The 22618-nt window shown below is 34.8% G+C and overlaps 1 protein-coding gene across 3 annotated transcripts in view; it reads right to left on the bottom strand.

The window, feature by feature from the left end:
- Positions 1–755: 755 nt before the first annotated feature.
- GABRA2 (gamma-aminobutyric acid type A receptor subunit alpha2) overlaps positions 756–22618 on the bottom strand; it is a 129107-nt gene continuing 107244 nt past the window's right edge. The window contains exons 9-11 of one of the 3 annotated variants that reach the window (XM_033106787.1): positions 15984–16186; positions 9801–9980; positions 774–4336 (exon numbers count right to left, since the gene is read on the bottom strand). In XM_033106787.1, coding sequence (XP_032962678.1) covers positions 4040–4336; positions 9801–9980; positions 15984–16186 — 680 coding nt within the window. In that variant the 3' untranslated portion in view covers positions 774–4039. Of the gene's footprint in view, positions 4337–9800; positions 9981–15983; positions 16187–22618 lie in introns of all 3 variants that reach the window. The other 2 variants (XM_033106785.1, XM_033106786.1) reach the window with 2 other exon arrangements.

Genomic DNA, 22618 nt, shown 5'->3' with positions numbered 1-22618 from the left:
TTTTTTAAAGTATGAATTCAAGAGGAAAATATCATAATTTGTCTTGTCCATGCCATTTTGAGATATTTGGATACAGTGTCCTGGGTTCCCAAGCGTGCAGATGTTAAAAATAACTTCACCCTCCTCAGTTTCAATTTTGTGTTTCTGTATATTTTATATTAATAAAAAGGAAGCTCAAGATGCCCATGAAACCTTAATTAAAAGGAAAATATATGCAATATAGGGAAGAAATAGGTCAGCTCATGCTTCTCTTGAAATTCTGAATCTTTTTACATGAAAAAAACAATCTGGGAATTGCTTCAAAATATTCAGATTTCAGGGATGCCAGAAGACTAACAAGAGAAACCACTTGTGTAACAAACCTATTAAGAGGATCCCAGATTTCAAATTAAGTAATAATAAACATTTTAGTGTTTCACAGGCCTTGTATGTGGACATCAAGTATGGACTACTTGGAAAATATTTTTAATAGATGCTGGAGAACCATGATCTTGCAGGTGATTTGACCTACTCCTCTTGTCCTCCCATTGGAATGATGACAAGCCATGCCAAAGTCCAGTGTCCATAGAATCCATTGAGCTTTGGTGCTCACTAGAATCTATATCAGGCAGAGTTCAGTTCCCTCTACCAGGAATAGAAAAGGAGCCACATCATAAACACTTGAGACATATTTCATATATATATATTTGATATATTTCATATATATAAATATATATTTGATATATTTCATATATATATATATATATATATATATGAAATAATAGCTTCTGTGTTCTTTTTAAATAAACTATGAACTATTTAAGAAAAAAAGGGCAAATGTGGCTTAAGGGGATCACTTATCCAAACCTGAGATAAATTCAAAATAGAGAGATCCCTGAAAAGATTGCTAAACATTAAGACTGGCACTTAAAAAAAAATCACGAGTTTAAAAAATATAAAATGGTTATATTAATTCCATTTTTATATTCAAACAACTAGGAACATAGATAGGAGAAAAGAGAGAAACAGCCACTATCTTAGCACACTAGTGAGCTCATAGCTAATTAAACAACGTTCAGTGCTAACTTAACTGCTGTTCCATTTACTCTTTGATTTTCACTCTTTATAAGAATGAGATGTACTTTAATTTTTTAACTGAATTCTGTAGGTGTGACATGAGTGGTATTAACACCCTCTTCACTGCATGGCACATAGTAGGAGGCAAAAAAAACATTTGTTGAATAAATATTAGCTGAATCACAGTAGTAGCTATACAAAATGAGATTATATCTCTATATATGTACATGTATTTATCTACATTTTTTTACACACCATAACCCTTTATGTCAATGTACAACTGCATAAAATAGGCATAATATTATGGTCCAAAGCGATGACTATTAGCATATTAGAAATGCGTTTCCTGAAAAATTAGTCTTATTTTAATAAATCCATGTCACATTTCTGTTTCAAAATGGTTTATAGAAGGGAAGATAATTGTGAAGGCTATGGTTTTATAATATAAAATCATTTTCCATGGAGCATTCTCCTCTCCAGCAAGACCTAAGGCTCCTTTTGATTTCTTTAAACATTAAAAGAGTAAAATGTGTGTAAAAATACAACAAAGAGAAATAATAGAAAATCCTGATCCATGTTATCAGAAAATCTGAACTGTTAGGATGTCATCAGGCTAAAATAAGATTTTCAACTGAAACTAAAAATAAAAATAACACTAATGATAACTTTTCTGGTCAGTCTACGACAAATTTGAATAAAACTGGTGCCATCAATGTAGGTGCAGCCCTTTGCCAGAGATATAGATGAGTCTTTTCTTTTGTCCTACAGAAATGCTATTTACAACTATTTTTACATGTGTACATATTTATAAATTTATAATTTATAGTCAGACATTAAGGGGGCAATGCAGAACTTATAAGAACAACATTTTCAAATTGTCTAATAATGCATACTGTATGAAGCATTTTTATTGCTTGCCTTCAAGCATTGTGTACATTCTTAGACTACTGCACACTCCCCTAAACTACACAGAAGAGCTATGCTTTAAATGTATACGAAAATAGGATATCTTCCATTTCCCAATGTAGAAATAAAGTGCACATTTTCAAACTATTTAGATGACAAAGAAGATGTTATTGAAAGGGAATTAAAGAAATGCATTTATTGGCTCATGTAACAATTTATTTTAATAAGGATGATGGATTACCTCTTGTAAGGGAATTTTGAATTTCAAGTCTATCTTCATGGCAAATTCTGTTGATAAGATGCATTTGTGACCTTGGTAATAATACAATCATGCAAAGCACATAATAGAATCACACTAAAACAAAGAAAATGAGAAAAATAAAACTTTAACGAGGCAAAGGAACAGAAATTTTTGTTGTGATTTTGCTTATTTCAGTAAGATATTCCTTTTATTGATTTTATACCTATTAATGCACTATACTGAAATACTGTACAAAATTGCAAGAAATGCCACTATTGGACTACTTATGTTTCTACAAAAACACCACCATAAAGGTGTACCTATTAGTAAAAGTCAACTAATAACTGCTAATGTATATGTGAGTCAAAAGTGTTTTAAGTTTACCAGAACGTTGAATCTAGGCATGAGACACAATTGTTAACTTCTATTAACATATTTCAGGGGCATAGAGAGTATTTTTTAAATATTAAATGAAAAATGAATTTTTAGCAAATGAATATTTGGCAATTATATAAAATTGAAAACTGTGGTTTTGTAATTTAGCTATGTGTTTGTGTATGTGTGTGTGTTCTAATTTAGCTAATTGTGTATTGTGTTTGTGCATGTGAATTAATTCACAATCTGTTGGTAACGCTTTGAAGTTTCAGTTTAAAAATGTTCAACTCTTACCAAAACCTCTTCTGGTATACAAAGCTGTTGTAAATTTGAGTCAGCGAAATTTAAAGTTGCAATTTACAAAAGCAGATTTACATTAATTCTTATCTGAAAGCACTGCTTCCAAGACAGAAAAATGTGCCAATTAACTGCTCTTTCCTTTGTAATTAGTGGCTTCTGAGTCCTGATGAAAAGAAGCCTTAAGGCAGAATTTGCAGTAAACAGGAAAGAAGAGAATCATATAAGTGCTCATCTATAATCTGCGACACCTATGAATTCTCATTGGTGGGAGTTTTTGGCACAATTTTCTAATCCAATATGAATGTTGCTCCACAGCAGCCAAATTGGATGCTTTTTTCAGTCTCCAGCACCAAGAAAATTTAGCTGATCAATGTCAATACAACTCATACCTGGAAAGAGTAAGACACATTTAATGTTACCTTTTTTAATTTAAGGTAGATTCCAGTGATTAAAAAGATCTGTTGGATTTCATTTATTACTTTCAAATAAGCTGACGCTAAAAATGCAATGACCATGACATTCCAATAGTTATTAAATTCTAGGCATAATTAACATCCTGTCAGGGGCTACTCATAATTATTTGAGCTTGTCATGCTGTAATATGTACATGGCTATAGATACTATACATAGTAATTAAAAGCTGATGTCAAATCGCTAAGTTTTTCTTCAGAGGTGCACTAAGCTTCCAATTACGCTAGGAGGGATTCTGAGCACTCAGGAGGGGAACTGATGTTGCAGCTATGAGATTCTGTTATTTAGAAGAATTTGCCTTGGAATGACAATGGTATCTTACATTATAGTTAGGCAACAGTAGAAAATATTCCAATTAAGACCTACGTCAGAAGAGTTCCTCAAGTGTGGTATAGGCTCTGCATTTTCATTGCTATTAAAAGAGGCAATAAGTCAGGTCATCTGAAACTCACCTTAAACCAGTCCCTAGGGTAAATCTCAAAACAACATTTAGGCATGGGGTGCTTTCTGCTTGCAGTTCTTCAAGTGAGCAAATGCGTGTCTCCATTAGAGGTGTACTGGTAAGCTACATCGCTATATACACACTATACATGTTGGTTCACAAATTAGCAGTTATTAGTCAGACTGTACATAGCAAAACAAACCAAGCTTAATGTCGCTATCCATCCCAAAGTTAGCCTGTGTCTAGATTCAAGGACTGACCCCTAATACAGGTTCCCGGTTTAAATATGTAGCCCAGTAAACTAAATTAAATGTACCAAACAAAACTGGGAAAACTATTCTAGACATTCTATCAATTTTGCTAACACTGTTGAAGGTCTTCTTGGCTTCGGCTGGCTTGTTTTCCGGCTTCTTGTTGGGTTCTGGTGTGGCTGCACTCTTAGAGATGGTGGAGAGAACAGGGTCTTTTGAAAGATTCGGGGCATAATTGGCAACAGCCACTGCGTAGGCATTGTTCTGTATCATGACAGAGGACTTCTCTTTTTTCTGTTGAAAAATACAGGAATTAACAGAATGTGGGTTGAGCGATTTCCAAACTCCAGTTCAAATTCTAAAGAAAAGTATCTTGATAAGTATCAGTTATCCATTAGAAAGAAAGAATTTAGGGAAATAAATAAGAAGAGTTGATTAAGTCTTAAAACCAGGAGGGTGAGGAAATCCCCAGAGTAAGACCAATGACACCGTTTTCCTGGAGAGCCATTTTTTGGTTGGAAAACAAACAATGAAAAATACAACTTTAATAAATGATACAATATTTTGACTATTACAAGTAACTCAAATATTTGTTGAATGAACGAGCGAACGAATACGTGAAATGTAAAAATATTTTAACAAGAGGAATGATCATCGACAATGAATGATCTCAAATTCTGAATAGACAAATTTAATTTCTTTAACTTGTAAACAGGATTCCCTCCCTTTGTGTCAAAATAAAATAGTAATGCTTTACTCAGATGGTGGGAAATTATAACCCTATACAGATGGCAGTGGAATAAACACTAAAGACACAGAAGTAAGATGAAATATAACCTTTTTGATTTTTGCCTCACTCACGCACAACCTGTTTCTCCTTATAATCCCCAGGTCAGTTCTCACCGACTCTAGTCTAGGTGTCACTATTATCTCCTGCCTGGATGAACGGATAGTCCTGAATGCTCTCCCAGCTTGGCATGACCTTGTCCAATCACTAAACACACTATAGACACAGGGATTTTTTTTTTAAGACATATATTGGATCATGTCACTCGTCACTCCTCTGCTTAAATCCCTTCAATACTATCTCATGGAACTCAGAATAAAATCAGTACTTCTTACTATGGTTCTTTCTTGTGCTCAGTCCCACTGACCAGTCCCACTGACATAACTTCAGTTTTCAGAATACTTCTTTGTTTGGTGCCTTTGGCCATGAAACTTCCTCCACCTCGAATGTCTTCCCTCCATCCTGTCTTTCAGGTGATCAATTCCCTCTCGTATGTTGACCCTGCTTCAAATATCATTTCCTCAGAAAGGCCTTCCTTAGCCACTCTGTCTAACGTATCCTTGTTCCCCATATACGCACTTTCATAACACCGAGTTTATTGCCCTCATAGCAGTTTTCAAAATGTGTAATTTCTTTCTTTAGTTGTATAATTTCTTTCTTCAGTTGCATAATTATTTAGTTGTGTGATTATGTTCTTTCTCATTAGAATCTAAGTTCAGTGAAGACTAGTGCTACTTCTGTCTTGTTCACCATTGTAACCTAAACACTTAGCATGATGACTTCTACCAGGTAGGCACATAACAGGCAGCCGAATTAATGAAACCTGAAATATAAACAGTATTTATCTGCATTTCTATACTAATATAAATGTAGTGTTAGTTGTCAAAATGCAAATAAAATTGAGCCGGCAATGAATTATGCAAAATAGTAAATAGTCTACAACAAATTTAAAGGACCAATTGGCCTAGAACAGAATTTCGAGAATTCATTGTTTTGAATTGGTAATTATCAAAAAGTTCAAGTAAAATAAGACAGAAAAGGGCCTCTGAAAGCTCAGGAGGATCTGAAACTAGGCTTGGGCTCTCTAGCCTTTACAGCCATCAGATTTGTCCCTCTCCTTTTCCCTTGCTGATGAGGCTGGAGTATAAAAGGAAAAGCAGTGAGAGATTACCATTTGCAACTTTCAAAAAGCTGTAAAATAGCCTTTTGTCAGTAGTGACACTTGTAGTTACCATGGTACAAATGGAGGATAAGCCACAAGTGTGTAACTGATAAGGAGATGATAGCTAACACATTTTCAGCACTAAGATGTGTCAGGTTGAATGATAAGCCCTGAGGGAATCATATGTGACAAACTTCACTATTGGATGGGAAGAAAGTTCTAGTATTAACCCCATGTTACAAATTTAGAACTGGCGGCTAAAGAAGTTTCATGACTAGGTCTCCTGTCTATTAACTGGATGACAAAACACACAGACTTATCTGTGCGTGACTTCTAAACCTCTGCTTTAAACACTATGCTATGTGACTTTCTCTCTGAGGAAGCTGTTTGAAACTTAGAAGTACTTTTTCCTAAAATATTCCAATTGAAGTTTATGTTACTAGGTCAATCTTTTAAAAGGACTCTTTAACCCATTAAGTATGTAACACACAGTGCTTATGCTATTTCAACTATACCTACTCATCAATGAAAATGATGTCAAATTGCACTTATAGAGAATTTGGGCCTTGAGAATGTTCCTTAACCTCTGTCTGTTTTGGTTTCTAGTTTGAAAAAAAGGAGATAATTATACCAAAGCCACAGGGGATTATTGGGAGAATCAAATGAACTAATATGTAGGCCAAACCACCGTGAAAAACATAGTCTCTTAGCGGAGAGTAGTGAAAGTTATAAAACTACATACCAGACAATGATTACTGGCATACACGATGCATGGATAACATATCTTATATCTTTGGAAGAAGACATAAACACCACATGGAGGAGCTCAAAGAAGGTTTCATGGAAGAGCTACACTTGAGTTGGGTCAGGAATTATGGTGTAGAATTAAGACATTAGACAAAGAAACATGAAATGCAAATGTTCTTTGTTGCAAGAGGAGTCGACTAATAGAAACTCTGTACTAACTCTTACCAGCACCCTTCCTGCTCCCCACTTGAATGCCCTTCAATTGTATATAAACGCACAGGTAATACTGAAAATATGTAACAGACACTAGAGCAGAAACATTAACAAATCAGAACAGATACTCTGATGAATGCAAATAAACAACACGAGGAAGGGCTGTACCAATGAGTACGAGCCTATCACGAGCTCTGTATATTTGTATGTTGGTGTTTTTTGTTTCATCCCAACACTGTGGACACTATAATAAGCAGTGTTAAAAGCCATTCCAATATACGTTTGTAATTTTTATTGACTTAGTTCCAAAGGACAAAATTTCATATTTTTTTCTCTGTTGTTCCAAGTATGGCTTCAATTTTTGAATATCAAATATCAACTTCAGAGGCAGTCTCAGCACTTGAAAAGGTGATGGTTTCTAAATGCTCCCTTGGAACTTGAAAACTTGACTATTTTCAGAATTAGTAGCAAGAAAAAAGCGCAACAGCCTTCAGTACTATCCTTAGTCAAAACCCAATGGATGGCACCTCTTATTTCCTACCAATTCATTGACTGAAGGGCAGAGCACCGTCAACCTTCTCAGTTCCTAGACATAGCCCAGTAAAGTCTTTCTGGCTCAGAATTTTAAAGTCTTATTTTAAACAATAAAATAACTCTCCTCAGGCCATTTGAAAATGATTACCATAAACACACGGTAAAGCAAAGTGTTCCTATCTATTTAACATTAAAATCATGTGTATAAAGAAAACATACTGCTGAATTCATAGCTGACTTACAATTCTAAAATACGTTAAAGCAGAGTACGACAGATTAAATCTACATAATATATTCTATTGTTATTCGTTGTAAAACAGAGATCTGCTAGTGTTCGTACCAAAGAATATACGTACTTCAGGCCATCACTAGAAGATACTGTCTTGCCTATACATTACTACCGTCTATAAAACAACCAAGTAGATATTGTGTTACACCGTCCTCTGAATATCATGCAAACCTTCGATCAAGTCAAACCAGCAGCATGAGGATTACATGATTTTGACCACTTGAGACTAAATTACTTTATTTAGTGTAATCCTTGACTTACTTACACTCAGACCCCCCAGCCCTGAAAGAGGTATAGTTCAATGAAGTCTATTGCCGTGTTAACTGTTCAAACCAGTACCCACTGCCACGAGATAATTTTTTTTTAATGCTCATGTCCCTATATAGATTCTTTTGAAACCTAGGCAAGCTTTGATAATTCATACTACCTAATTTCTCATAGTCTCATTTTACCATTTCCAGTTGAAGGCTCTTAGGTAGGCCACTTCATATCTCTTGAAGCACAAGGCCAGATACGGCTGAAAATATGAGTGAAAAATAATGTTAAATGTGAAGACTTAAACCAAAATGAAGGAGAATGGGGGAAATCAAGACAAAACGGCACTACTGTCTTCTGTTCATTTTAAATCACTGTGATGGCTTTCTGTTCATTTTAAATAACTACGTATGGATGACTGACATAATTTCTTTCATCAGAATTCTTACCCACTGTGTTTCACTAGACTTCTCCACCTACATAGCCCACAGGTTTCTAAAACATAAAATATCCAGAAATGAACCAAGCCAGCCTAAATCTGTACACTCTCCTGTATTCCCTAACCTGTGAATTGTACCACTATAAAGCCAGGAACTGGTAATCAACCCACATTGGTCCCCTAAATCAGATATATTTTGCGCTGACTCATCTCAGAATCACATCTGTTTGAGACATCACTTCCTACATCAGTAAGTCCCCCTTCCATGTGCTTCCATAGCACCATGTGCTTGTCTCTATCATGGCATGTATATTTGTTTTCACTTCTTTTTTCTCTTTCACTTGATTGTAAGCTCCTTGAAGGCATAGACTGTGCAATGCAGAGCTCCTAAAATCGTTCCTAGCACAGAGCAGGCTCTAAAAATGCTTGTTTAATGATAAACGAATGGCAGATAAACGAATGGCAGATACTAGAATGATTATTTCAATAGTTTATTCTACAATTCTATTACATAATTATCCTAAAAGTTCTCAATTTCACTATCTGTAGATGTAGGAGATTGAGAAATAATAAAATAAGATCAACTAAAAGACAATGTTTTTAGAAGGTGTTTTACTGGTGATTGAGACTTATATAAGTGGGTAAAGGGAAAATATGATTTATGAACAAAATTAGTAAATGATATATTTTTATACACTATCTGGGGAAAAAGTAAATTAGCTGCTATAGAATTTGCTGATGCTGCTACTGAAGTGGAATGAGAAGGAAATATAACTCACATTAGTTAATTTTTCTATTTTTAAATGATTTTTCACAGAATTCATAATATTCTGAGTTTATTACTTTATCAGAGTGTCTGAATATATATTTAGAAATTCAAGTGTGGAAATTTCCTGATTATAGCCATTGAAATGTCTTACAACATAGTGGCAAACCAATCTCGGCTTCCTTAGAATATCAGGTAAAATAATATGTTCATAACTTGAGCACATTCTCTAGCTAAAATATAGACACCTATTGGTGAAGTGACCTGGTATATACATAAAAATAACAATTACATGGTTTCAAAGTTGGAAAGCATCTCCGATTTGTCCCTCAGAAGAAGGAAATGGAGCTTTCATAAATATAAAACTAAATATATCAGACTTTGGAGAAAACACCAGGTCTCCAAAGTGGCACATCTATGCTCTTTCTACATGTCATGTTGCTTTTTTACAGTCATTGTGGCTACTAGGAAGCCTATTACTTGTAAAACAACAACATGTTCCCTGGTCAGACAATGCTATTGTTAACTATCTGCTAACCACCCTGACTGAGAAAAGTGATACTTACAGAAGATTGTTTGAAGGTTATACAGTCCATCCACTTCTCTAAGTACTCTAAAGTCTTTCCTTGGATTAAATTGGGCCATGAGAAAGCTATATACTTGGACCATATTAGCTTAGCTCCTTGAAGAATTGCCTTCACTGAGTTGTATGTTAGTATAATGCCTTCAGCTTTTATTGAAGGGGACTACAAGAAACATCAATATGAAATTCATTACTGAGTTTATTGGGAAAATGGTGATATTACTACTTGCAACAGTACCCAGCTTTCCTTAATAGAAAACCCATATGATATTGTTTTCAAAAAAGAATTCAGTGCAGGAAAAACTTTTATTCTGAGGAAATTTATGCTTCCATTTTTTTGATTAAAGAAAAGTAATATTTCCTCCCAGCCCCCATGATTTGCTGCCAAGAAGCTCAGCATTTGAAGCTTAGCTACTCTAGCTATGAGCTACAGTTAATGTTCTGGCCCTAATGGTGGCCATATTTACAGTCCATTTCCCTTTATTCTGATTTCCTACTTCTATTTATATATTATTTTATAGGAATTTAAGTTCATGCATTCTTTTGGTAAACTGCCTGAAATGCTTTTGGAACAAGCAAGATGTCAGAGCATGCAAATAAACAAATAAAAACACTTGAAAAAGTGATGCTTTCTATGAATTGCATGGAGTGAATCACAAAGCCATAACACGTTTTATGTTAGTTTGGATATTACATTGTAATATCTGTGTTTTCAGTAATTTAATATCTAGTGTATTTCCAGAGGAAATGCTTTGCTTGAGCAGTGTCGAACCATTGACTAACGTTTATAAATGGAAATCATCTCAACAGATTAAAGTTATCTATTTTTTAAATTTAATTCAAATAAATTATGTGCTAAACGGTATGCCAGGTAACGGCAGAGAAAATGATGAATAAGACAAAACTACTATCCTATTAGAGCATGTAACCTGCTGTTAGAAACAGATTTATTTACAATAAATGTATAATTTAATGAGGCTCCATAAAAGAATGTGTACCAGGTGCTGCAGAAACATTATGGCAATTAGATTTGTTTGGAAAGTTTCAAGATTAAGTAATATCAGCTGGATCTCAGGGAATAAGTAGGAGTTCATCAGTGAGGTAAGGAAGGCAAGGGCAGTTTAGCAAGAGGAATCAGCACATCTAATGTCTTGCAGATGTGCAGAGGCACCGGCATTTGGGGATGTATGTAATGGCCAGAGGAAGAACATGAGCACAGATCTAGATTTGTGTTTAATATCGGGTCCACCTCTTATTAGAAATGTGATCCTGAGCAAGTAACTTTCCTTGACCAGTCCTATATTTCCTCAGTTTCTAAAATGGAGATATTCCCAGGAACATAGTACTAAGCACACAAAAAAATAACAAAAATAATTCCTTACTATTCATCATGCAAATCAATAGATGAAAAAGCTATATACTTGGACCATACTAGCTCAGCTGCTAGAAGAAGTGCTTTTGACAATGCATTAGAGAGCTGAGAAATTAAGTGATCAGATTTCTGTTTTAGAAAGACAACCCTGGAACTAATGTAGAGGATGGATTCAAGGGAGACATGATTAGAGATAATAAGAAGTAAAAAGTCAAAACAGTAAGAGACGGTAAGGACACAGGCTAGGACATATAGGTAGGAAAACGGACACCATTTGATGATTGCTTAGATGTTAAGGGACACTTCCAAGTTTTCGGTATGTGATGTACTAGGTTTTCCCATGAACTGAGGTATAGAGGAAAAATAGGCATGGGCTGGGCAAAGATATAAAATTAATTTAGGAAATTTGTTTTGTTTGTTCTTTCTTCCATCTCTTAAAATATACATGTAAAGATTGAGATGTTAGATACAAGTAGAAATGCCTTGGGTACAGGTTGGGCATATGATCTTGGAAGTTAAAAGAAAAGCATGAAGTACAGTTGTAGATAATAACTGTGGAAGGTAAGATAAAGCTGTGGGTTGTAAATCTGATTTTTCCCTACTTCGTTAATCCATATCATATTTATAGAGCACCTAATATATAGAAAGCCTTGTGCAAAGGGACAGGGATACATGATTTATTAATAAATATAGTCATTGCTATGATCGATGAATGAGTTAAGACACGAATATGCAATTAAAAACTGTGATAAAGCTTTAATACAAAAGAAGAGGGGACTAGACAAACTTACAAAGGGAAATAATCATTTGGAGGAGAGATAAAAATCAGAAATTTCCTGAGAATTGATATTTGTGCTGATGAGAGGGATGAGTGGGATTATATATTTGGGACAAGTAAATGGGTGGACAGTGTGCTTAGTGTTGCAGACTAGTTCCTGGCTTTATTCAAGTTGCTCAGCTAATATGGTCCAAGACATTCCTACAAATATTTTCAGCAAAACCCTTAAAGTGAGAAGACATAGTGAAGAGTTAAAAGAAAAACAACATGAAATAAAGTCAGATCACTGTCTTTGGGGATAAACAAGAGCAGATGGTACGGAGACTGGATCCACTCTGAACTCGGGCAGAGAATCACAAAGAATAGAATGAATAGTGGCAGCTGCCAGAATTTGAGGGAAGAAAGCTGAGATTCTCAGGCTCATTTTAAAGAGGAAAAGAAGAGGAAACGTCGCTGAGTTTGGCCCAAAATAGACTTCTGGAGTATAACAGTATTTTGGGTTCAATGGGAATCCATTGAGAAAAATGGAAAATTATTATCTGACATGAAAATGTGGAGGTTATTGGTGCCCTTCAATTACAGAACAATAAATAGAAAGGAAATCAGATTACGGTTGGTTGATAATTAAATTGGAAGTGAGCAACGCTTTCAGAAAGCTCAAATGGAGAAAAAGAGGGTAAAATCTGAGTATGGGGGAATGGGTGACAGGATATGGAGAGAGTTTTGTTTTTGTCTTTATGGTGAATTAAGAATATACAGGATCTTTATAAACTAAAAGGAAGGAGGCAGTTAAAAAGGAGAAGGCAGCTTTGAAGAAATAAGAGAAAAAATAATAATCAATGGATCAATTTTGAGAAAGGAACAAGAAGGAATGAAGGGTTGGAATAGAATAATTAATCTTGGACATGTGGAAGAACATTGGGTGTAAGGGAATGTTCCAGAAGAACTTGGGGGGTTGCATAAACAGATACTTTTGTATATGGAAAGAAATCAAAGTTGGAACATTTTTATGCATCTTTATAATGACTAGGTTTTATTGTCTAATTTCACACCTGAGGCTAAAAGTGATCTCTGCTCAAGATCACAGAGCAAAGTAGCCTTTGTCTTCTAATAGAGGGCTCAAATGTAACTTGAATATAAATTGAGGGGATTTACTTATTTAACTTTAGAGATCATCAGAGCACAATCTAGATGTGAACTGTATGTTAAATACATATTTATTTTTTCAAACATATAACATAAATACAGAGGGTGCCAAAAAAAATGGTGCCAAAAAAGAGTATACACACTTTAAGAAAGGAAAAAACTTTATTAAAATGGTAATACTCAATATATACCAGTAACAAAAGATGAATACAAGCCATGTTTGACTTCCGCAATTACAAGAGGTGCTCAAAGTGGTTACCATCATTGTGATTTTAATAGTTTTATTCATTTCTTCAAATGTGTACACATTTTTTGAAGATATATATATATATATATATATATATATATATATATATATATATCTTCAAGATATGAAGAGATATATATATATATATATATATATATATATATATATATCACTGATTATTCTTATAAGGCAAATTAATACTTGCCAGTTAAAAATTTTTCAAGAATTTTTCATACGCTCTTTGGATTGACAGATAATTTACACGTTTCTCAACCTCAAAAGCAGAGGACTTCCACTAGTCTATGGCCTGTAGATTTAAAACTCTATCTCTAGAAAAATATTGTTTTCCACTGAAAAATTAAATTTAAGAAAAACTAAAACATAAGTAGACTGCACCGAGACATATATTTTTGGGGGCAGATGGCTAATTTGGGGCTCTCTACTTAATTTCCTTTCAGTTCTAAGGACCTGGTATTTCCAAGGTAGGTTTAGAAAACACTTCCCAAAATTCATCTGAATCATGAAATTGGATCGAGGTACCCATTGATAAAGTCACCATTGTAAAGTTTTAAAAGATTTTCCATGGAGGAAAATAAGTTTTCTCATTGGTATTAGATTGCCAGATTTAATATCAGGAACGTTTATTCTTTTATTCAACAAAAATTTCTGAAGAATCTGGCACTGTCTTTGGTAGTTTAGCTATGAAAATGTAAATAAGAACAAGCAATGAGCCGATGTAATGTTTCCTTTAACTTAATCACTAAACTTGAACCAGTGAGAAATGATACAATATGAACTTTATTAGTTGTTTTCCTGCAAATTAGGTTGGGACATCAATGGATTTGACCTAGACTCATCTTCACTATATGTGACTGGATACATAGGTAGAGATAAATCCAGTATTCATTAATAGTAGGGTATTGCTTTTAGAACGCATTTTCAAGAATGTGTTTTTTGCATTTACAGGTACTTCTGATTTTTTTCAAATTGAAGTTGGAAGGCATTGAGAGTTGAGAAAACATATTATTTGACATGCCAAATCATAATGTAAATTAGGCACCCTCATAGCACTAAAATACAACATATCAATAATTTTCTATATGGGGCATTTATATCACAAGCCACTATCTCTTGTGACATACTTACAAAGGGCTAACTAGCATGTTATCTTCAAAAAATGTGCATGTATAACTAATATAACTAAAAATAAGTTATTTCATAGATAGCAATGACAAAGCAGTATACTATATGGGGAATGAAAGTCTAAATCAACAATAAAATGTAATGGAAATGTTGAAATTACAAGGAGGTTACACATAGAAAATAATCATATTCCCTTTAATATTTACTCATTGGCTGTTACTATGCAAAACATAGCTTTTAAATGAAATAAACTAGAACTCATTAAAACTTCTACACTGTTCAAAATTAAGGGACAAGAGCAGAACTTTTAAACTATACCATGTTTGAATGCTTAAACTGCAATACTTTCATGGAAATGAGGAAAAATATTTATATTCAGATAACTGCAAAAGAAATGAAACCAGCAAGTATATCATTCCAAATTTAATGGGAGAGCATTAAGTAGACATATTGTGAAAAGAAATCCTCCAAATAGAACTTTTAACTCTTATTAAAAAGCTTTTATAGCGAATAATGATATACCCAAAGCCTCCTCTTAAGCCAGATGGATAATAATCTGTAGAATAAGAAAGGAAACAACTGCACAAAACTCCCACTAGCCTCAGTATTTGAAACCTAAAAATGGACACCGATGATCCTGAAAGAAGTTAGTGTTTAAAATAAAAAACTTTTCTCTCATAGACTGCAGGAGCAACTTAAAATTTCTAGATATTTCAGCACCTACTTATTTTTCATGTAACATGGGAGCGATAACAACGTGCATGGACTTTTACATCCCTGCAGAGATGGGGGTAGGTCAAGGGTACTTCAACCTACCAATAGGGCCTGAAATTCTATAGCATGTAAAGGCAACACCCACTCCCCTTTCCAATTCTCTTTATTGTGAAGCAGTGTGGTATTTAAGAGGGTGGATTTAATGACCAGACAGATCTGGGTTCAAGTATACTTATTAACTATTTGGGTGAGCTCTGGCAAGTAAGTAGCTTCACTAAGCTTCAGCTTCTTCATCAGAAAAAAGAGAGAGAGAATTAAAAAAGAGACTCTAATTATAAAGTTGATGTGAAGACTGTATCCCAGAGCAGTTTTTGTAAAAAACACAGTAGCACAGTACATGACACATTGTCAGAGCTCACCAGATGCTAGGGAGTGGTTTTAACAGAAGTATTACTATTACAAGCACTCCTAAAGGATTTCAGGCAACGGCACACTTTAAAAGAAATGTGTATGATTCATATATATGTGTATACACATACATATATATATATATACTCATATATATTCAAACATAAATCATATTTTATGTATATATTCAATAGATATATACATAAAATTACATATAGTATATATACATAAAATTATGATTTATGTTTGAATCTTCTTAATGCCAATTTTTAGGAACATATCTGTTATAAGTATCTGTTATAAGCTAAATCGGCCAGGGGAGTCTCTTAATCATGGTGAGAAGGAAGTTCTCACTTACCTTGTCATTTACTACACTCTTCCCATCCCAAGCCCATCCTCTTTTGGTGAAGTAGTTAACAGTTGCAAATTCAATTAGGGCAGAGAACACAAATGCATAACAAACAGCAATGAACCAGTCCATGGCAGTTGCATAAGCCACTTTGGGGAGAGAATTCCGGGCACTGATGCTCAGTGTTGTCATTGTTAGAACAGTTGTTACACCTGCAGAATAAAAGAGAGGAATGGAAAACATCCACAGACACTAGCAGGACAGCATGGGAAGTAGTTTGTTCGCTTTTGTTTTTCTTTTTTTCAAAGCAACTTTTAGTGCCACTTTTATCCACTAAAAAAAGAAGAGAAAGAAAACCAAGAAACCTGCAGAGATGACCCTGAAATGCTTTCAGTTTTCGTTTGTGTTTGTATGAATCCCTTCATTTTTCTCTCCGTAAGTACTATTGAGGTTAAAAAGACTGTGAGACTGAAGTAGAATTTCCTGTGAGGAATAGTCAAAATTTTAAATTGACCTATTGCCCATTAATATTATTATTTTTTAAATCCTATGCAAAGCCTCACATTAATTTGTTCATTATTTATTTGAATCATGCTAGGCAATGGACTGATCATCCATCACACCGATTAACATGGAACTATGATTAAGAAGTCATTCATTCTAAGTATAATTACCTACGTATGAAATTAATTTTGGATTGATTAGCACTGTGAGAACATCATTTCTTCTATAATGAAGGTCAGAATCTATAGAAAATAAAACAAGCAACTAAAAGCAAAACCTTGAAAAATGTAATACACTACTTTTAAGGAATATTTTAAATTTCTGTAGGTTTAAAAAATAACCTAGTTGCCTTCATGCACTGTTGGTGGTCATCTAATCCAATAAAATGTTATAGAAACTTCAGTATGAATCTACAGATACTACTTCTCACCATGTTCAGATCTTCCCCATTATCTAAATTTTATTTTCTTTCACCTCATTCTGGAAACTTGACAATAAAAGTGTTAACACTGACTCTAAGTTCCTTCCTCTTTCTCTCCCTCCTTTCCCTTTTCTCCTTTCACTGGAAGGGTGACATTCTCATAGGCCAGCTTTCCTGACTGCTTAGCCTGGTCCCATTACACTGTAAGCCTAGCCTGGTCCCATTACTCTGTAAGTAGAAGAGCCAGGTATTAAATAAACAAGTGCACTTACCTGGAAAGCCCACAAAACTTCCACATGCTTGTCTCCCAACAATGGGCATGTTTCTATACCGAGTAGGGCCTCCATAAATGAATGTGTCCACAACATTTCTTTAACAGACCATTTCTCCCTTATCACGTCTGTGTGACAACTAAAACCAGTGCTTTCTGGGGGCTTAAATTCTTTCTCAGTAAAATAAAAGGCAAGTATCTTAAAGTGCTTTTAGCACTAAACTTCTATGCATATGTGAAACATAGGTAATCATTCTCCATACATAGACGATATCTAACATATAGCTCTTTTATACTCTGGTTTTATTTTATGTACTATTTCTTATTTCATGGTGTAGGTGTCAAGAATCTCAACTCATAGTAGCTGAACAAAAGGTGTCAAAGGAAAGGATAGGTGTTGGGTGAAAGTACATGCTGAAAGAAGAAAATCAAATTGGAGCAATTGATTTCAGAACCAAGACTGACACTGTAGGCTCCCAGGCAAGATTCCTGAGCTCTAATCTCATGACCTTGGGGAAATTCCCTAGCCTCTTTGTACCAATTTCCTCATTTGTGAAGTGGGGATTATGAATAGTGTTTTCCCATAGTGCACTTAGAATAACAGTGAGTTACTGTATATAAAGCAGTGTCTGTATTATACAAAGAAACCTCAGGGTATATGCAAAAAAAATAAATAAATAACACCCTGAAAGCAAAATCAGAAAAGATTTAAATCAGAAAAATAAAATAAAGTCGAATCCGTTAGACCTTTGTCACCAAGAAATGCTTGTGTGTGAAGATTTGTTGACTGGATTGCGGGGTGGTAGTTAGGAAGGAAAAGTCTCAGAATCCAACAGGCACAAACTGTCATACAACAGAAATGCAAAATTGTTTGATACCACCTGCTGGTTACTTGTAGAAACGGCAGAAACAACAGACCTGATAACAAAAGTTTTGGTTTTTTTCCCCCTTTCAACGCAATGGACAAAAAAATATCTCCCCTTAAAAATAATAATAATAAAATAACATTTACAAAGACGTTTAAGTGCACTATAAAAGGTTGCAATTTTATTTTTAAGGTTGAGATTTTAACTCATAACTGTATTATATCTGAATGATAAAAACGTTGAAACTTCTATGTGTTAGAGACAAAAATTAGAACACGGATAACATATCTGTGTCACAAAACCTATGTAACTCAAACTCCACTAATTTAAAATCTCTGAGTCTTTAGAAACTATTGATTATGATCTAGAAGAAAATGTTTGAAAGGTTAATTATAGTGTGAACAATCCTGTGAGGGATCACAATTTTTTTCTGTTTGCTTACCGGAAAATATCATGGATTTTAATGAATCCAAATCTCATATCCTTTTCCCCAAATCGTTTTCTTCCTGAAGTCCTTTTCTCAGTGAAAAGCTCCTAAAATCTAAATAAAGCCGTTTTCGTATCCCTGGTTGAAGTTGCAGTGACATCAATATTCTATGAAGTTGCAGTGACATTAATATTCTATCAGTCTGGGCAACATACTGTTTCCTCTACCTAGAATATTTTCCTTGGTACTCCTCAATGTCTTATATTTAGCTAACTCCAACTCCTTCTCTCAGTAAATTATTGGGTACTTATTAAATGCCAGGTACTTTTTGTAGGCATTGAGAACACACTGACAACCAAAACAACTGTACTCCGGAGGGCTGTCTGCTAATGCTGTAGCACACACAGATCAGCTTATTGGTTCTGCAGGATTTCCACACTACAGGTGTCCAGAACCTGGCCCTATGCGTGTCTATCAGATCATATCCATTTTGAATTTTCTGCTGGTTTACATGACTTGTGTACCCTAGTGAATTATATGGATTAGCGTCTATGTGTCTTCTTCCCCAAAATGTAAAAGGGTGCCTAATAGAGGGTAGAAAGTCATTAAAGAGTTCTTAAATGAATTTATTGAAACCACTCCCCCAATGAGCTGTAATTGATAAACACTGATATGTTAGTATAATTGCACGAATTCTATTCCTTCATTTATAAAAGCAAGCATGCATTTAGCCCTCATTTTGTGCCAGGCACTATGGAGCTGCGAATGGAATGGGAGCAAAAAACCAAATGAGACTTTTTTTTGTTTTTGTTTTTTAAGCACAATGTAAACTAGTATGACACTGGGCACAGCTGATGGTGAAGTGCAATCAGGTGACCTACTGAGAGTAGGAAGTTGGGTTAGGCTTCCTTAAGAAAATAAGAGGAAAAGTTAGAGTGGTCACCAGAAGAGAAAATAACCAGAGTTAATAAAGAACATGCACAGAAGCCCAGGGGCATGGAGAAAGGTTGCATTTAAGAGGAATGGAAATAAACTTGCAGGGTGTGAAGGCAGAAAATAAAGGTTTCATGGGAGATGAGGCCAGACTGGGAGGCAGGAGCCTGACTACTCAGGGCCTGTTAGACTGTGTTAAGGTGATGTAACACCTTTCCAAGAGCAATGGAAACCATCACATATAGAGTTCATTTTAAACAGGGTAATGACAGGAGCAGTATTGTTTAAAAAATTACTTTGGCTGTTGTTCCTCTATTGTTAAAGCGGTTGTTTTTTTTCTCCTCTTGTTTTTCTTACATTTTCTCTTTGCTTTTGCTGTACTGCAGTTTGAATATGATATGACTAGATACGTTTTTGGTTTGTTGGCTGGTATTTGTGTTTTGTTTTGTTTTGTATTTATCCTCCGTGGTGTTCTCTGAGCTTTCTGGATCTATGGTTTGGTCATTAATATTTGGAAAGTTCTCAGCCATTACTAGCTCAAACAGTCCTGGCCTCTTCTCACTTTGTTCTTCTGATATTCCGGTGATGAATATGATATACCTGTTCTAATTGTACCGTGGTTCTTAGATGTTTTGTTCTGTTTTGTTATTGTTTATTCAATTATTTTTCTGCTTGAATTTCAATTTTGAATTGTTCTAATAATCTACATACAAGCTCAATGATTCATTCTTCAGACGGATTAATTGATGAGCCCATTAGTGGCATTTTCTATTTCCGTTACTGTGTTTTTTATGTCATTCCTTTTGATTCTTAGAGTTTCCATCTCTCTGCTTCCATTACTGATCTCTTTTTCATGTTGTTTACTTTTTACATTAGAGACATGAACATATCAACCAGTTATTTTAAATTCCTTGTCTATTAATTCCAACAAGTGTGTCATATCTGAGTCTGGTTCTGTTGTTTGCTTTTCATCTTTAGACTATGTTTTGTTTTTTTTATTTTTCCTTTGGCATGCCATCTATTTTTTTTTCCTTTTTTTCCCCCCACTTTTGCTGAAAGATAATTAACATGTATCACTGATAACTTTCTGTTGTAAACCGACCATGTTGATTTGTGTAATAGGAACTGAGATAAATAGACCTTAGTGCAGGATTTCTGTTAATCTGGCTAAAAGTTGGGCTGTGCTTAACGTTACTGTAGTTACAGATGCCACAGGATTCAAGTTCCTTTTGTGTTCTCGTTGAGGGTTGTTTTTTCCCTCTCGGCATTGGACTTCCCTAAGTACTCCTCCTCCCAGAAAGTCTGTGTCTTTAGCTCTTTCTGCTGGAAGTTACTGCTATGCTACTGGATCCTTGTTGGATTGATGGGAAGATGTACCAAATAGGGGACTGTTCTAAAATCTTCTGATAAAAATCTCAGTTTCTAGGAGGCCTATATCTCAGGCTGTAATCTTCCCAAGCGTTTCTCCACTGGAACAGCTTTATTCCCTATTCGCCCATTCCCTTTCCTGGCTGCAGCATGCCCAATCAATTTCCTTGAAGCTCTGATCTGATGACAATGTTTCATTTCCTCATATCCCCTTAGGCGAGAGAGTAAGGGTAGAGAGGCTGGACTGGGAGGAATGCACTCTGTCAGCTGGGAGGAGTCTCTGGCCAAGTCCTTTACCCTGGACATTGGCTTTTATTGTGGAAAAGGCTCCAGGTGTATTTCAAAACGATTCCTCTTCCTTGCGCCTTCTCCTGCCATAGTCAGGAAGGGCTATTTCTCAGATCTTTACCTTGAGAACCTGATGGGATTACTGGAGGTAAAATTCATGAATATGGGGTGCGGGAAGGTTCCGGAGGGTTCCTCTCAGGACTGTGACTTTAAGAGTTCTCCGTCTCACACTCAGTCTCCAGCAATTCATCAAAATGACCATTTACATGCCTCTCCCAAAATGTGATCCTTCAGCAGCATCTCTCTTTCAGGTTAAAAAAAAAAAAAAATCTTAGCTGTGTCTCTCTGAATATGCTGTCCTCTTCACAATTTGGGGTGGTGGTTTGCCTGTCACCTCAATTCTCATACGAATACAATAAAAGTCTTTAATTTTCAGCTTTTGTTCAGATTTTGTTGTTGTAAAAATGGGAGTGACAACTTGCAAGCTTTTCACGTCAGCTCTAAAACCTGAAGCTTTGTGCTTTGATTTTAATACATGACTTTTTATAACGTCCCAAGTTATTTGTCAGATGTCTTATTTATTTATTTTTATTTCTTCTTGGATTTCTGGTTGTGTTCTGGGTAAATGAGTTTGACAATCAGAAAAATGAGATAATATTTAGCAAGGTTATAAATCAATAAAAATATAGGCAACCTCCGGAAGTAAAGAAAGAACCAATTTCAGCAGATGATTAACAGTCAACAAGGCAAATTCACAAATCCCTGAATTTGGTCATCATAATTAAATTTGAAACACAGATGCTCTAACAGTTCACTGTGTTCCTGCTAACTGATCTCAAAAGGGGAACTTTGAAAGAATATAAAAATGAATTGCAATGTATTATAATGTCAATTATAATAATAATGTTATAATATTGTTGTAGCTACATCATTTTTAAATAACTTGACTAGGAAAATTCAAGAAATCAACCAAGTTTTTAACTGCTATATACTTTATTTATTCAGTCAGCTTTCCTACTATTTATTTTTTCCTCACTAACTGTTTTAATTATATTTTTGGCAAAAACATGACCTATAAAATTGGGCAAATTTCTTAATGCTTTCACCACAAGCATAAGCAAAATCATATAGCTTAAGATTGAAAGTAAGAAGAAAATACATGCAGTAATGTTACTGATACTAATTTAACATCTATGCACACTAGCTATTAAATTAGTAAAATATTAAAAACCTTCATGGATATAGGAAGAAATTTATTTGCAATCAGTATGAATGTGAAAGTAGATACACATATACGCATATGACTACTCAGGAACTCTGAGAAATCAGTGCTGGAGCCTCAAGCTGTGAGGACCTGTTCATACTCCAAATCCGGACCGAGAGCCCTTCCATGTCATCAGAGGGCACCCTGCACATTCCTGGAACATATCATAATATACGCAGTTGTTAACCTACCAATCTCCTCAAACAAACTGTAACCTCTGTGAGGGTAAAGATCCTTTCTGATTTACCTTGTATCTCTAAGGACTAGCATAGTGCCTGGCATATATTTTTGAATTGAATGAA

This window comes from Rhinolophus ferrumequinum, chromosome 5, assembly GCF_004115265.2.
Source record: "Rhinolophus ferrumequinum isolate MPI-CBG mRhiFer1 chromosome 5, mRhiFer1_v1.p, whole genome shotgun sequence".
Taxonomy (NCBI): domain Eukaryota; kingdom Metazoa; phylum Chordata; class Mammalia; order Chiroptera; family Rhinolophidae; genus Rhinolophus; species Rhinolophus ferrumequinum.
The sequence above is the reverse complement of the archived record's forward strand: the minus strand, read 5'-3'. Positions and strand labels throughout refer to the sequence as shown.